Below are 14,213 nucleotides of genomic sequence, written 5' to 3' on the forward strand. Positions count from 1 at the left end.
ATACGTCTTTATCACATTGAGACTTGTTGCCTCAAGGAACAAGGGTGAATACAAATCTGTTCAATGAATAACCGTGTAACTTAAAACAAATGTTTTCATCATTGCTATTGTAAGATGCATTACTGTAATTGAAATCATTTAGATGCGGTCAATGAAACAACATGAAGTCCAAGATTAGTGCTAGCTGGTGTCTTTAATAGCTGCCACTAAGAGTTTTGTTTTAGTAGATTATTTATAATGTAGGTTTAGTGATTGGTATCACCTATGTGTGAAATATGTTGACGGTGGTTAGAGTCTCACTTGAAGAATCATTTAACTGAGCTGTAATCACAGCTATTAAGGGAACTTTGCTCTCTCTCTCTCTCTCTCTCTCTCTCTCTCTCTCTCTCTCTCTCTCTCTCTCTCTCTCTCTCTCTCTCTCTCTCTCTCTCTCTCTCTCTCTCTCTCTCTCTCTGCCTGGCTGATTCTGCTCCACCACTTCAGTCACAAAGCTGCCTGTGAAGAATAACAGAAAAGACATTCGATTAGAAATTCTCTCACTTGGTTGCGATTCAGAAAACAAAGTGGAGCTGACTGGTAATGTAAAAATGGCAAATTATTTATTGTACAGCAGCTGTTTGGACATAAAAGGAAGCATTGTTCAGTCATCTTTACTTATGAGTATTGTGTTGCATTGACAGTTTTTCATTTTGTGGGTTGTATTTGTTTTAATTTAAGCAAATACCTTCATTGTTATTTTTGTGGAATCTTTCTTTATTTTTTCTTGATCCATGAAGCAGCAAGTAGCGATTTGTTATAACGCTGTAAATAGATGTTTGTCTCAGGGTTATGCTTCTAAAGTTGATAGGAATGGCATTACATTTTAAGAAAGTTCATTCAGCTCTTTACAGTTCTGGTACTGAAAGGGTCTCTGCATGTTGCTCTTGTTTCTGCTGCTCTTTTTTTGCCTCTAGATATTGGAGTTAAGCTGTTTAAGATCAAGGGAGGGATGTCAATAGTTGCCTATTAAAAAATGTGTTAAAGTGAAACCGTGTGTCAAAGTCACTTAGGGATGCACTTCCCACAGCTAATGAAAACAGAATCTTGCCTATTAAACCTCAAATAAGCCATAGTTTACTGGCCTGGAATAGGTTTAGCTGAATACAAATCAATACAATGCAACTCTTCATATTTTTTGGCTAACAAGAGTTTATTTTAATTGCTTTGGCACTGTCTTTGTCTCTCGCTGAAATAAAAGGTGATCTGCATTAGCCATTGGGAATGCAACCTGCATTTATCAGTGCTGTCAGGGATAGACTGACTGTGGAATTGCAGTACCTAACCCCAGGTTAAAAAGCATAGACAGATATACAATGATTTAACTGCCAGAACCCCAGACTTTACATAAAAATCTCTCCATCTGATTAAAAAGTGCTGCTCTGCAACATGACAGAGATTTCAGACTACCGATTTCATAATCTGATGTGAATATATATATATATATATATATATATATATATATATATATATATATATATATATATATATCTTATATTATATGTATGTGTGTGTGTGTGTGTGTGTGTGTGTGTGTGTGTGTGTGTGTGTGTGTGTGTGTGTGTGTGTGTGGATGTGTGTTTATATCTCTGGTAACTCCTACACTTTTAGCTGTAGAAGTGTGTGCACAATTTATTCACAATGCAAGTTTGTACCTGGTTAGGTGTAGTTAATATATGCAAGATTAACAGTGGCAGTCCTAACTTTGCACCCTTTGAAAATAATGCTGAATCTCTTAAATACACATAATAATAAAATAACACAGTGTTTGCAAGTATGGTTGTGTTAGTACCATGCCACTACATATTTGAAGTATGAAAGATACATTGTATACAGAATTTAATCTATTCAGTCTTGAACAAAGAAGACTACCAATGATCTGATTCAAGCATTCAAAATTCTAAAAGGTATTGACAATGTTGACCCAGGGGACTTTTTTGATATGAAAAAAGAAAAAAGGACAGAGAATTGTGGGAGTCTGGAACCAACTCGCCCAGTAATGTTGAAGCTGACACCCTTCAGAAGCTGCTTGATGAGATCAATAAGCTACTAATAAGCAAACGAGCAAGATGAGCCGAATGGCCTCCTCTCGTTTGGAACCTCTCTCATGTTATTTTCTTATATGTATGTGTACTGCCTTAACCACAGCTAGGATTGCACAAGCTCATTTACATCACAACTACAGGACCTCTCAGCCCTGCCACAGCTGACCCATTCTAAAACTGCAAATCCAGGAGCCCTGCGCCAGCCCTCATTCCTCTGCAACATCTAAGCTTTGGCTTTCTAGCACTAAGACCCAAATCTCAGGACAGCTAAAATAAATAGATCATAAACCAGCCTGTTTTCCTGTGTACTGTTTTACTAATTGCCAGCCGGACAGGTTGCACAAACATGCTTTGATATAGCCAGGGACTAGACAAAAAAAAAATATCCACAGCAATAATTCAAACTAAAAACAAAAAAACTGTCATAAAACCATTGAAAGGTTGTAGAGCTACCTAGATAAACTGCATGCATCACACCTTCAAACAAATCATTCAGGCCAAAGCCATGCTGTCCAAGCCCTCTATACTGCCTAGTAAGGTGTAAAACACTTGCAGGAATCTGTGACCTGACAATTGTCCAGGAAGGAGAAGTCCCCACAATGAGAGTAGAGGCCCGTTCCCTCCAGGCACAGTTGGCAGCCGACTCTACCCTGCCTCAGCTTTTTAATCAATAGCCATATTAATTTCTTGTCACAAAAGCCAAACAGGCCTGCTTAAAGATAGTCTAACCTCCTGTTCCATCCCAGTGCGGGAGGAGTCACTGTGCCAAGTCCTGCTTTCCAAGTTACACCTCCTGTCTCTGTTCAGAGAAATTGGTCTGTGACTCTCGTTCTGGTTGTCAAACCCTTCCCTGTAATAAACCTGATAAACTCATTGAGCTTCCCTTTTGCATGCACTTAACGGATAAAGGATCAAATGAAGGTAGAAAAAAAACTAAATAATCTATGACAGTGTAGTACTTCATGGTGTGCTTTTTCAGAACGGCTCTGCTACATAACTTGCTTCTGCATTCAGTCACAGCAATGCTGTGTCCATTGGGAGTAAAGGAATTTGGTGCAAGATCTTCAACAAGATCTTCCTGTTATCCGTGTTAGGAAGCAAGCACAGGGTAGCTCATACTGTAGGCTGCAGGATCTACATGAGTTTTCCTTATGTGGTGGTTAAAACCAGGATGATTAAACTGACACGATGAGTGACGTTATCATAACTTGGGCGTGATGCATTGCATCTTGCAAATCTTGGAGTACTTGGTGGAATGAATGGTGTGTATTAACTCTGACCTAAATTAAGACAAGACAATGAAAGCTGTCAAATAAAAGAACAGATTGAGTGCCATTGTGACCTAGATAGCACTGATTTGAAGAATAGGCATAGACTAAATTCACACGCACTGGTACTTAATATAATACACTAGCTACAAAGCTGGTTGTTGTTTGATGCTGTTTTTTGTTTCGATATTAAAAAGTAAAATGCTCATATTCCAAAACTTTGATTTTGCTTTAAATGTTTTCTTTACTATATATAGTCTGATACAAAATGCATAGACTTCAGGACTCTTATTCATCCAGTTCTTTGTAACTGAATTGATCCTGTTGAAAATCTATTGCATTATTAAGGACCCTGTTCAATCAACATCTTTCAACAGAATGGACAGGGAGAGCCAGGTAAAACTACAAGAAACTGCTGTAAGTCAAGTAGGCAAACTTTTTCTTCCTTCAGCATAGTTTTAACATTTTGAGGTTACATATGATATTGCCCAACCCTGCCATATAAAAGATTGCTGTAATTACTAGCCTTACAGCAGGGAGTATGGAACGTGTGAGTTCTACTGTACTGTCTATTTTGATTGATTACTTCTTTTATTCTAAAGACAGACTTCTACAATGGGATCCAGGGCTTATAAAACATAGAATTGCTACTGAAACTGGAAGCCAGCTGCTCAGCACTCATCGGCCAACTCTGAACATCCTGCATTTGCAGGATGGCTCATTCTGAGAGCACCGTGCTAATGATGCCCATAATATGCATGCTTTTAAGTAATCCTGGCACCCCCCACGCAGCTAATAAAAGACGATTTATTCAGAATAAACTGCTTGTTGTCGATGTGCTCACCGATTCCCAGTCCACTGCTTGTGTTTTCGTACAGTAAGTAATATCAAAACAAAAAAACAAAAATCTATTTGAGGGTTTTTCATCTTCACTGATCCAAAAATACATTTCTGGATATTGGTAAATTTAAACACAGAAGATATACCTTTTAATAAGTGGGTTGTGCATCTGTCGCCTTTTTATTGTAGAACAGTAATTTGTGTGTGTCTAGCCAAGGTGAAATACCATTAACTAATTCCTCCTACAACATTAAGCTGCAAGTGAAAACTGGTATGTTTCCAAACAGTGTGAACATTTAAATAGGTAGTTCAGGCACAACTTTTCTGCAGAAAATATGGCTTCTCTCGTAGGACAGGACTGCCTAGTTTAAAAATTACCTTGTTTCTGCTTTCAAACAGCTAGTGTGTGTATGTGTGTGTGTGTGTGTGTGTGTGTGTGAGTGTGTGGGCAGGTATTACTATCATTGTGCGGACAAAATTTGAGAAAATGTCCCCACAAAGATAGAAACTTCTGAAAAAACGACGTTGTGTCCCCACTTTGTAAAACACGTTTTTTAAGAACTAAATATGCCTTCAAAAAAAAAAAAAAAAAAAAAGTGCCAAAATATTTGGTTTGTTATCGACTTTCACCGTGTGTGGAGTTTTGTCTGACATGAAAAGAAACTATTAAGGGATGGTTTACAGTGAAAAGAGCTGTCACCTAATCTCCTGCTGAAGGCCAATGACCGTGACTGCAGACTGGATAGGCACAGAACTCGTTTAGAAGACTGGTTTTGGCAGTGAGAAAATTCTCAGACACAGCACTGCTGAATGAGCCTGATATGTGCCTCCAGACTCTACACTAAGCCCTTGCAAGATCTTAATGCATTTTGTTTAAACGTTTGTTGTTGTTGTTGTTGTTTTAATCTAAGTTGCAAGCACGGGGAGCCTATAATATATGCAATATTGAGTCCTGAAATGGTAAATGTAATTATATTTTTTAATTAATTGTTTTTTTGCAGTTTTTAATGCTGGGCTTAGCTTCTCTGCATCAGTACATGTAAAACAAAAATACTGTCAAGTATATATACTGTTTGCAGTACTGAAGAACCTAACCTAGCAAGTGACTTATTAACTCTATTGGTTGTGATATTATAAATCTAAATTATGATATATGCAGCTATTATTCATATTCTGCACTCCTTTCATTATTTATCAGGTTCAATGTTGTTTGAACCCATAAATCAACTGGAACTGAATATTATGTAAATTTCAAGTGAGAGTAATTAGCACATCAAAGAGGTCAACAAACCTGAAAGAATTCTCCAGGGGGCTGGTTGGGGTTCAGAGGTGTGATGATTTTTGAATACCTTGCAGACGTTCATATGGAAACCTGTGTCAATCAGTACATGCAAAGCATGTACATGAGTACCTGGACCTCAAACGGTTTCCCAAACGATTAAGGTGCAATATGTACAAACTCATTTGCATTCATTAATGCACATTTTAAATCATGTAGCTGAGTATGGGTTTGCCCTGACTATGCTGCCACTGTCTGTAGTCTAATGTCTGTCAATGAAGGCAGCAAGAATAAAGGTTTTGGTAACAAAAAACTGCATTTGTACCTCCTGGTGCCTCTGCAAAGCACCCTACGAAGATAAGAGACTAGTATTGGGTTTCTGTTCCTACATTTGTATTCACATGTTTAAGGGGGACCTTTGTGTACTTATCTAAAGCGGGTTTATAAGGAGGTTCAAATAAAATAAATAAAGAGATTAACCTCCCCCTCCCCCCTCCACAATACAAATGTTCTGAGGATGCTTTAACATTGTATCGTCTCTTTCTTTTTTCTTTTTTCATGTAGCACTCAAAGAGAGTGACTGAGATGCACTGTCTGGGCTAGAGTATCTGAGGGACTGATTCGCAGTCTGTTGGAGAGCAGTTCTAAATGAGCCTGTGTGTGTTATTGGATCTGTTTGAAGAGGAATAAGGATTCAATAGGATGTCAACAGAGACGGAACTCCAGCCAGCTGTTAAAACCAGCACGAGAAAGGAGTCCAAGAAGAAAGGTAAGGGGGGCGCTGGGGGTCGCTCCACTCACTCACTAGTTTACAGGAGCTGTGTGCTTCCCAAGACAAACGCAATGGCTGACCTGAACTGAACATCAATTCAACTGTCGGTAACACTTTACATGAAGCACCTCTGTGTATTTACATAGTAGTTACTTAGTATAATACATGTGCACTTAAACATAATTATAATGTTATTATGCATATTTACAATGTATTTATTTTGTTATTTGCATTATAGAACCCTAACTCTAACCCTAACCCTAACCAGTAATTAGGGACACCTAATGTAAAGTGTTACCAGGATGTCTCTTGGTATAGCTCTGCTTGTGCTGTACGATCAATTTGTGGGGGCAGTAGGAGGTGCTTTAGTAGGAGGCTGTGAAACCTGGTTTCAAATTCAGACAGTCACAAAAATTTGTGTCTCATTCCATCCACCTGCAAAGCTTTAGGATGTGGCATTAATTCACCAAGATTGTGGGCAGGATGGTATAGTGGTGGATCCGTTGAGCTGTCCTGGGTTCATATTACATCGTCACGGAGTGGCGAAAAGACTGCAAGGAGAGAGTTTGCTGCTAAAACTATGGCTGTGCAATGGAAACAAACAGAAAGCCTACACTGAATAGTTAAAAGCTGAATTAAGTAGACTGCACAATTTTAGTAACCAGTCATCGAGAAACCATAATGTAGTAATAAATTGAGCATGAACATGAGTTCACAAGTTATTTCTCTGCAAAACAAAAAGTTTGATATTCACGGAGCACTTTCTGATGGAATACATTTTGTTTGGGTGAAATGTTTCTAGACTGTAGTTTCATAAGACGACAGCAGTCTAGAACCATTTCATCTGTGTCAAACTGCATTTTATTAATAAAAAACTATTTTTCAACAACTGTTTGTGAACAGGGCCCATTCATTATTTTATTTGTCTATGAGATGCCACCTCCGTGGTTTGGTGGGTCAAGAGTTAGAAGGAAAGATAGAAGCCTTGTATCAAGCTTTCCTCTTCTGTGCATGATTTCAACCCCCTTCGTACCTCATTGTAAGTGAACAACATAGCCACACATAGCCACTATTTAACTTACACCAAGCATCAAAGGCAGCTAACAAATCTGTTCTGATCCTTGCCGTGGTCTTGTTACTGTGACAAACACAGTTATATTTACTCTTCAAGAATCACTTCTGCACACAAAGCTTCGTAGTAGACTTCCTCTTTCATCTTTACAAACACAAGCTTTAACCTGACCCCGGTTCAGATCTCACAGAAAACATATTCCCTTCTGTTTTCACCAAACACACTCTTTAAGACCAGCCCCAGTGCACTAAAGAGCTTAAGATTTGCTCAAAAGAGGCTTCTTGCGTCATTCAGCTAGAGCTAAAAATTCTTTGCAAAGGACTGGAGGTGCACGTTACAGCATGAAAGAAGCTCATTAGCATGAAAAGGATTCGAACCACATTCCTTTCACTTATTAACAGAAATGGCAATCGTTTCAGGATAAAATACTTCACAAACTACAGTATTCGAGTTTGTATGGTGCAGTTACTAGAGCTACAGAATAGAAGGATTAGATAGCAGAGAAAACCTGCATGGCTTAAATTATTGTATGTTTTTTAAAGAACTTTAGACAGCATTCACCTTTTATATAAACTAGTATTATTATCCTGTATTGCCTACCAATGGTATTTTTCTGTTTTTTTATTTTTTATTTTTACCTTATAAACTTAGCTGGCCTCTTAAATCTTGTTTTTTGTTCCATGTACCAGGATTAATGATTGGTTGTTAATGAAGGGTTGTTGTAATTTGTAGTTGAAAAAAATTATTCCTAATGTTTTTAAGTGGATTCACATCCATTTATTACATAGGTCTCAAATGTGTACCTTTGAAAGGAAAACAGGTGTTGTTGTTTAAAACATGATATCTGGTACTTCATTAGGGTAAAGACATATCTGTTTGCAAGCCATGCTTTATGACTGTCTTGCACTTCCTGGGTCAAATCACTTGGAGGGAGGGGGGGATTGTCCCCATCCCTCCACTAGCTTCTTTCCTGTTAATAACTAATCTAAGCTTCCCATAATGACTGACATGCTTTGCTGCCAGTAACATGTTTTGATCCAGAAGACATCCTGGAGGGCAAGGAAAGCAAACTGAGAACTTAGTGCAGTACCAGATGTCTGTTTGTATATGACAATACTTGTTTGCTACAACATGCATTTCTCATAAAACTGCACATGTGAGGCATATGCAGCCTGCGTGGAAGTGCAAAATGGTATGTTTAAGATGTATAAAATTAAGACGTTAAAGATGTATAAAATTATTTTGTCAGCTACAATGACTGTAAGAGCCCCACCCCCTTGTTTACAGTGCTGTCGTTCGAATGACAAAAACAGACATGGACGTCCAGGTCTGTCATTAAAAGGCAGATTGTCATGTTTTGGCATTACCAGTTATAACTGAAACTGAAGACTTTGCCTACCTCCAAAGCCCTGTTCAAGGCTTGTGACAGCACCAGGGCTGCCCACAGACATGGCTCTGGACAGCTCTTTGTAGTTTGTCACTGTGATTATCAATTAAGTGCTTCTGCAGAGCGAGGGGGTGGGAGCAATATTAAAAAATGGAAGAGAAGTGATAAAATCCATTCAAACTGCATTACCAAGACTTGCAGTCTTAAATGGAATTTGTTTTTATATGTTTTCAAGCATTTGTTTTTAACCTATGTGAAACCTATTTAAGCCAAGAAAAAATACTTTAAGAATACAACTTTTAACATAAAGTACAGTGGGCACTAGTCATTTTTTAAATTTTGTATTCATAATATCAAGTTTAATATCAATGAAGCTTACCTAGACTGTTGTTAGAGAACAGTTTTATGAAGATCAAACTGTATTTTATTTATAAAAACAGACTTCTTTAAAGATTGAAGGACTGCTCTGTGGGCCAAATCAAAGCTCCAGAAAGCTTCCCCTCACTTACCAGTAAATACATTAGCTATGTGTTACATGTGGTCATTAATAAAAGCTATAGTACTCTAAAGGTACTTGAGAGATTCCCCAAACCCTTGGAAATGGTCCTGTAGCATCCTGAATGAATGGTTACCATTGCAAACTTTCACTGTAATTCTGCAGTTTTCCCACACCATGGTTTTCAATATGATTTACCATTTTTAACCATTGCCATGCTTTCACTATGCTTTGCAATTTGCCATGCCTTTGCTGCTGAATGGTAAACTTTTCTACCAGGAGCTCGGGGGTGCATGGGAGTGTTTGGTTTGGAGGTGAGGGTGGTGCCTGCTGCTTATACAATGCCCTACTCCCCTAGTCACTCCATTTCAATCTGTGAACATATTGAAAATCTATTAAAGCCCTGGGGTGACAGGTCCCTTCATGATCCTGTCAGCCTGTGCTGTATCATATTGAACTGTGTCACTGAACCGCATATAGTAAATAAAAGCCACTGAGGTGTAAAACTCTTACTTTCTGAGTTTTATTAATATTATTTGAAAGCGAAATGGCTTTGTGTTCCAGAACGATGATAGTTCTGTTTTACTTGTGATTGTAATATTAAGTTAGAAGTGTTGTGCGAATCAGAGGACCATGAAGATGGTGCTTGAAAACAATCTTTACATTGAATGGGAAGATGTATTTTGAGAGCTGTGGAGTGATTGCTCTAGCCCAGGATTCTTATACTGCGTTTTCATCTGCCAGCAGAATTTACTTGAAATGCGTCTTGAAATCAGACTTTTCTTCAGCAGCACATCAAGATCAAATTGATTTCAATTGCTAGTCCCATTTTGGAACATGAGCTGGCAGAACTCAATCTCTCCAAATCGAGCTGATGGTGGATGTTACTTAATGAACGTTCAGTGAAGGACACAAAAGGCAGGTTTTAAATCTCTGATGCAATTGCAATAGCAATTATGCAGGTCATCTGTGACCTTTGGTAATGTCCAGTACATTGCTGGTTAAATTGTAGATTGCAAACTGCAGATAAAACCAGTCTGATTTGGAATGAGATGAGAGTGAGTTTGGCTTGTTTTGTGGTGCAGATGGAAATCTGTCTTTAGATTATCTTGTCTGTTAAATACACCTTCAATCTGTTTTCTGATTTTCTGCACAATTCTTTTAAGATCAAATGATGTTCTAATTTATGTCGCTTCCGGTTCATTTGCATATGTCGTCCCCAGTTAGCTGGTGAGGATGAATCTACGAACTCTCTGCAGTCTAGTTTGAAGATAAAACTTCTTGTTTTTTTGGGGTTTTTTTTTGTCATTCTCTGAATTTCATTATTACTGGTGTGTGCTTTTTTCAGTTTGTTTTCCAAGTCTCTGCTTAGTGTTTTTTGAGTAGACATAGTGCACAAGGGTTGTTGCTGTAAATTAGAGTTTTGTGTGATGTCGCTGCAAACATCAACTCAAGATTTTATCTTGGCAAGCTATATATCTTAAATAAAAGTACATGTATTGTTGGGTTAAGTGGTTTATTCTACCAGGGCCCCTTAAAATTCATTCAGATTCTGATATCTCTACTTGGCTTTTAATTAGGTTGGCACTCGGCAGTGTTATTTGAGTTTCACAATTCTTGGAGATGATATGGAGAGGGTGTCATTAAAGTTTGGTTGTATAAATGCATGAGCAATGTGGAGAGCCGTGGAAATGAGAGCAAAGACCAATGAGACACCAAAGTCCATAACAAATGAACATGAAATTGATGTTTCAGTGGATCAGGTGATGGAAACTAAATGATTTACAGAGTTGGCATTACAGAGATATACTGGTGTCTGTGTTGTTTGATATTTGCAATAATGTTGCCAGAAAAATCTTTTCAGTGGCTTGATTGGATTTTTGACTGCATCGATAACTCCGGTTTCCATGGCGATTGTTGCTTCACAGCCACCCTCTTACCTTTTTTTTCCAGAATGCTTGAAATTTCTGTTTTTTTTTTAAACCAAACACAAGCAAAAAAAAAAAAAAATTGGATCTTGTGTTGAGTTTAAAGGACTGTGTGCTGCTCACTAATGGTTATTTGTTAAGCAACAGAGGCAGCTATTTAACCTCAACTGAAAAGAGAATATCTGTACTGGGGAAGCAAATCCACCCATTGCCAACCAAGATGAATAAATTACTCCCTCTGGTTATTTATTTTATTTTTTTTTTAGAATTTGTTTCATAATCGCTAGAATTACAGGCAGCTTAGAAATGCAGGGCTTGTAAAAATGATTGTCACTCAAAAGTTATTCAGAAAGTCTTGGTCCATTTCCAGTGGTAACTAAAGAAATAGGGTTTTATGTATTTATTTTATTTTACACTGCTGGCAGAGATAGCTATTTTTCCTATTAATCCAATTTTACTCCCTATGGTTGCGCCTTTAGTCCTTTTTATTATCATCCTGAACAGTATAACTGGAAGTGTTGCAACCTACTTGTTGCTTATTGTTTTATTTAGCAAACATGTTGTTTTAATGTTTCACTCCTTTGCATTTAGTGATGCCAGTTAATCAGACATCTCTAATTGTATTTACTATTGCGTAGTGTACAGTAATTCTGTAATTGGTACCATGATTAGACTGTCCTTGTTTTGTATGAGGGTTCCAAGCACAGCTCTAGCACACCAATTACAAGCATTGATTGAAAACGTGTGTAAATGCTCCTCACATACATGCTGGCAGGAAACAGATGGTTCGAACAGATTTGCTCTCTTGGTGTCTTGCTTTCATGTATTGCTTTGCTTCAGGAGTGCAAAAATCTGAAAAAGAGAGTCAGCATAGAGCTGCAACCAAACAGAGAGAAATAAGTCTTTTTCACTCTTTTCTTTGTTGATTTGTATTCAGAGGCCTCTTCAAAAGTGTGTTTAAAAGGCAGACTCCCAGACAAAAGAGCTGCTTTTGAACTATGAAGAGCTGAAGTGTGTATGTGCGTGTGCGTGTCATGACAGGGAGCAAAACAATAACATGGATAATAAATAACTGGACTTGCCATTATTACAGGCACTTACTTTAGTTTGGGTCGCATAAACTATCAAAGCTAAATTTGATGTGTTTTTATCTTGTAATTATACATCAATGTAATATTAGGAACTGTGTCAGGGTTGTAACACAAATGTAGGCTTCTCATATCACATGATCAAGCTTAATGAAAAGTTTTTAAGATATTATATTATTATTGAAGGTTTCCTCATATAAAAGATGGGCACTGTAATATAATTTTTCACACTTTACATGAAATGTCTCTAACTACAATGGATGTGTGATAACATAGTAATTGCAATGTAAATGCACAACCACATGTGTAAATATAATGTTGTTATCTACACAAATGGAACAACAGACCAAATTCAACAGGCATCCTTTTCCAGATTTTGCTTTAGGTCAAAAAAATTGTCAATCTGACAATTGACAGAGTTCAATGCGTCAATTTCAAAAGCCTTCGGTACATTTTTCATTCATTATTCAGTACAGTATTTCCCTTTCCCAACTGGGGTGTGAACATAAGAGTCATGAAGTAGAGCTGCTGCCCTTAACATTCACACAGCATGTTCCAAGACATGCTGTTTTTGCAGAAGCAGACAATTTAACAAAATCAGTTATTCATTAAATGATCACACTTCAGAAATGGATAAAATGTAAATAAATCAGGTGTTGATATATGCATTGCACTAGTCCTGTGATACTGTAGCCTTCAAACTAATGGAATGTACACTGGCCTGATCACAGCCTTGACACAATGTGGCATAAACTCTACAAACTGCTGGAAGGTGTTCGTCATAAATATTTCTTGCAGAGAGCTTGGCAGAGAACTCTGATGATGAATGTATCATTCAAGCTCATCCCAAGCATTCTCAATTTGATTGATATCTGGGGATTGTGACAGCCGTGGAAGTTGCCTGAGGTCTCTGTCATGCTCCTCAAACTATTCACGCACAATTCTGGCACGGTGGATGGGTACATTATCATCTTGGTTTTCACGTCCTCTGAACAGTTGTATGGGACAGACATGACCTCTGCAGTCACTCGGAAGTAACACTTGCCTCAGAGATTACTTTGTATCCGGTTGTACAACTTTGCTGCTCAGTGATCAATCAGATTCCTGCAGAAAGAGACTGTGGTCCTAAGCAGGCCTAGTGGAATGACTAATTGATGTATTTTGAAGAAAAACATCTGCTTGTCTGCTTGAGCATGCAGCATGGGATTGCATACCCTCTGCTGAAGGTTCAGTTGCTTGATTTGAATAAGTCTGTTTGACTGCATCGAAGGGGACGCAAGCATCTTAAATAAAGCAAGCTGGGTTATATCTGGCTAGATAGAGACTTTTTTGTGCCAGCATTCCAAACTCCATGTATAACTTAAAAAATGCAACCATACAACAACAGTCAACAGACTTATTTTCTAGTGTTTGTTATCCAACCTGTTAAAATATAGGACTTATTACACCTTAACTCTCAGAAACTATGTGATTCAGCCGCTCTCCTGTCCCCAAGGCATTTTTGTTTTAACAAACTAGGATTTATCTACCCACTGGACTATAAGAAAGCCACAGTGCATCAGCTGGAGACATCAGTCCCACACCATCTCCCAGTGTAAAGGTGCCACCACTAAAAACTATGCAGTCTGTATGGCAGTAATGCAAGCCTGGAAAATAAGAGGCAGGTATTGCAACACATTGCAATTGTTTTTGCATGGCTGTGCATTATGAGTCATTCTGCGTTACGCTCCTTTATCTTATCACTGTTGGAGATGCAAGGGAATTGGTAGTTTAAAAAAAAGTATTAATTATTTTGTTCTAAAGCCAGTTTACTTTTCTGCTATGGTAATAAGGGCTGCAGAAGACAGATAGTGTGGAGGGCAGGAAGAGGTGGGCTAGCCGAGTGTCCATTACCTGCTGCTGACATTTGGAAGATCAGCTGAATAGACTAAATTGAAAGTTATTTTATTCCACTGGAGCACTGGAACAAAAGCTTAGTAAATCTGCCAGTCTGCTCTGAGCT

At 38.0% G+C, this 14,213-nt stretch overlaps 1 protein-coding gene across 20 annotated transcripts in view; it reads left to right on the forward strand.

The window, feature by feature from the left end:
* The window catches only part of dab1a (DAB adaptor protein 1a), a 78,972-nt gene that overhangs the window by 22,009 nt on the left and 42,750 nt on the right, over positions 1-14,213 (forward strand). For 19 of the 20 annotated variants that reach the window (XM_041271121.1, XM_041271118.1, XM_041271126.1 and 16 more), the window contains exon 2: positions 6,033-6,237. In XM_041271121.1, coding sequence (XP_041127055.1) covers positions 6,171-6,237 — 67 coding nt within the window. In that variant the 5' untranslated portion in view covers positions 6,033-6,170. Of the gene's footprint in view, positions 1-498; positions 577-6,032; positions 6,238-14,213 lie in introns of those variants that run through there. The other variant, XM_041271119.1, reaches the window with a different exon arrangement.

Source organism: Polyodon spathula, chromosome 14, assembly GCF_017654505.1.
Source record: "Polyodon spathula isolate WHYD16114869_AA chromosome 14, ASM1765450v1, whole genome shotgun sequence".
NCBI lineage: Eukaryota > Metazoa > Chordata > Actinopteri > Acipenseriformes > Polyodontidae > Polyodon > Polyodon spathula.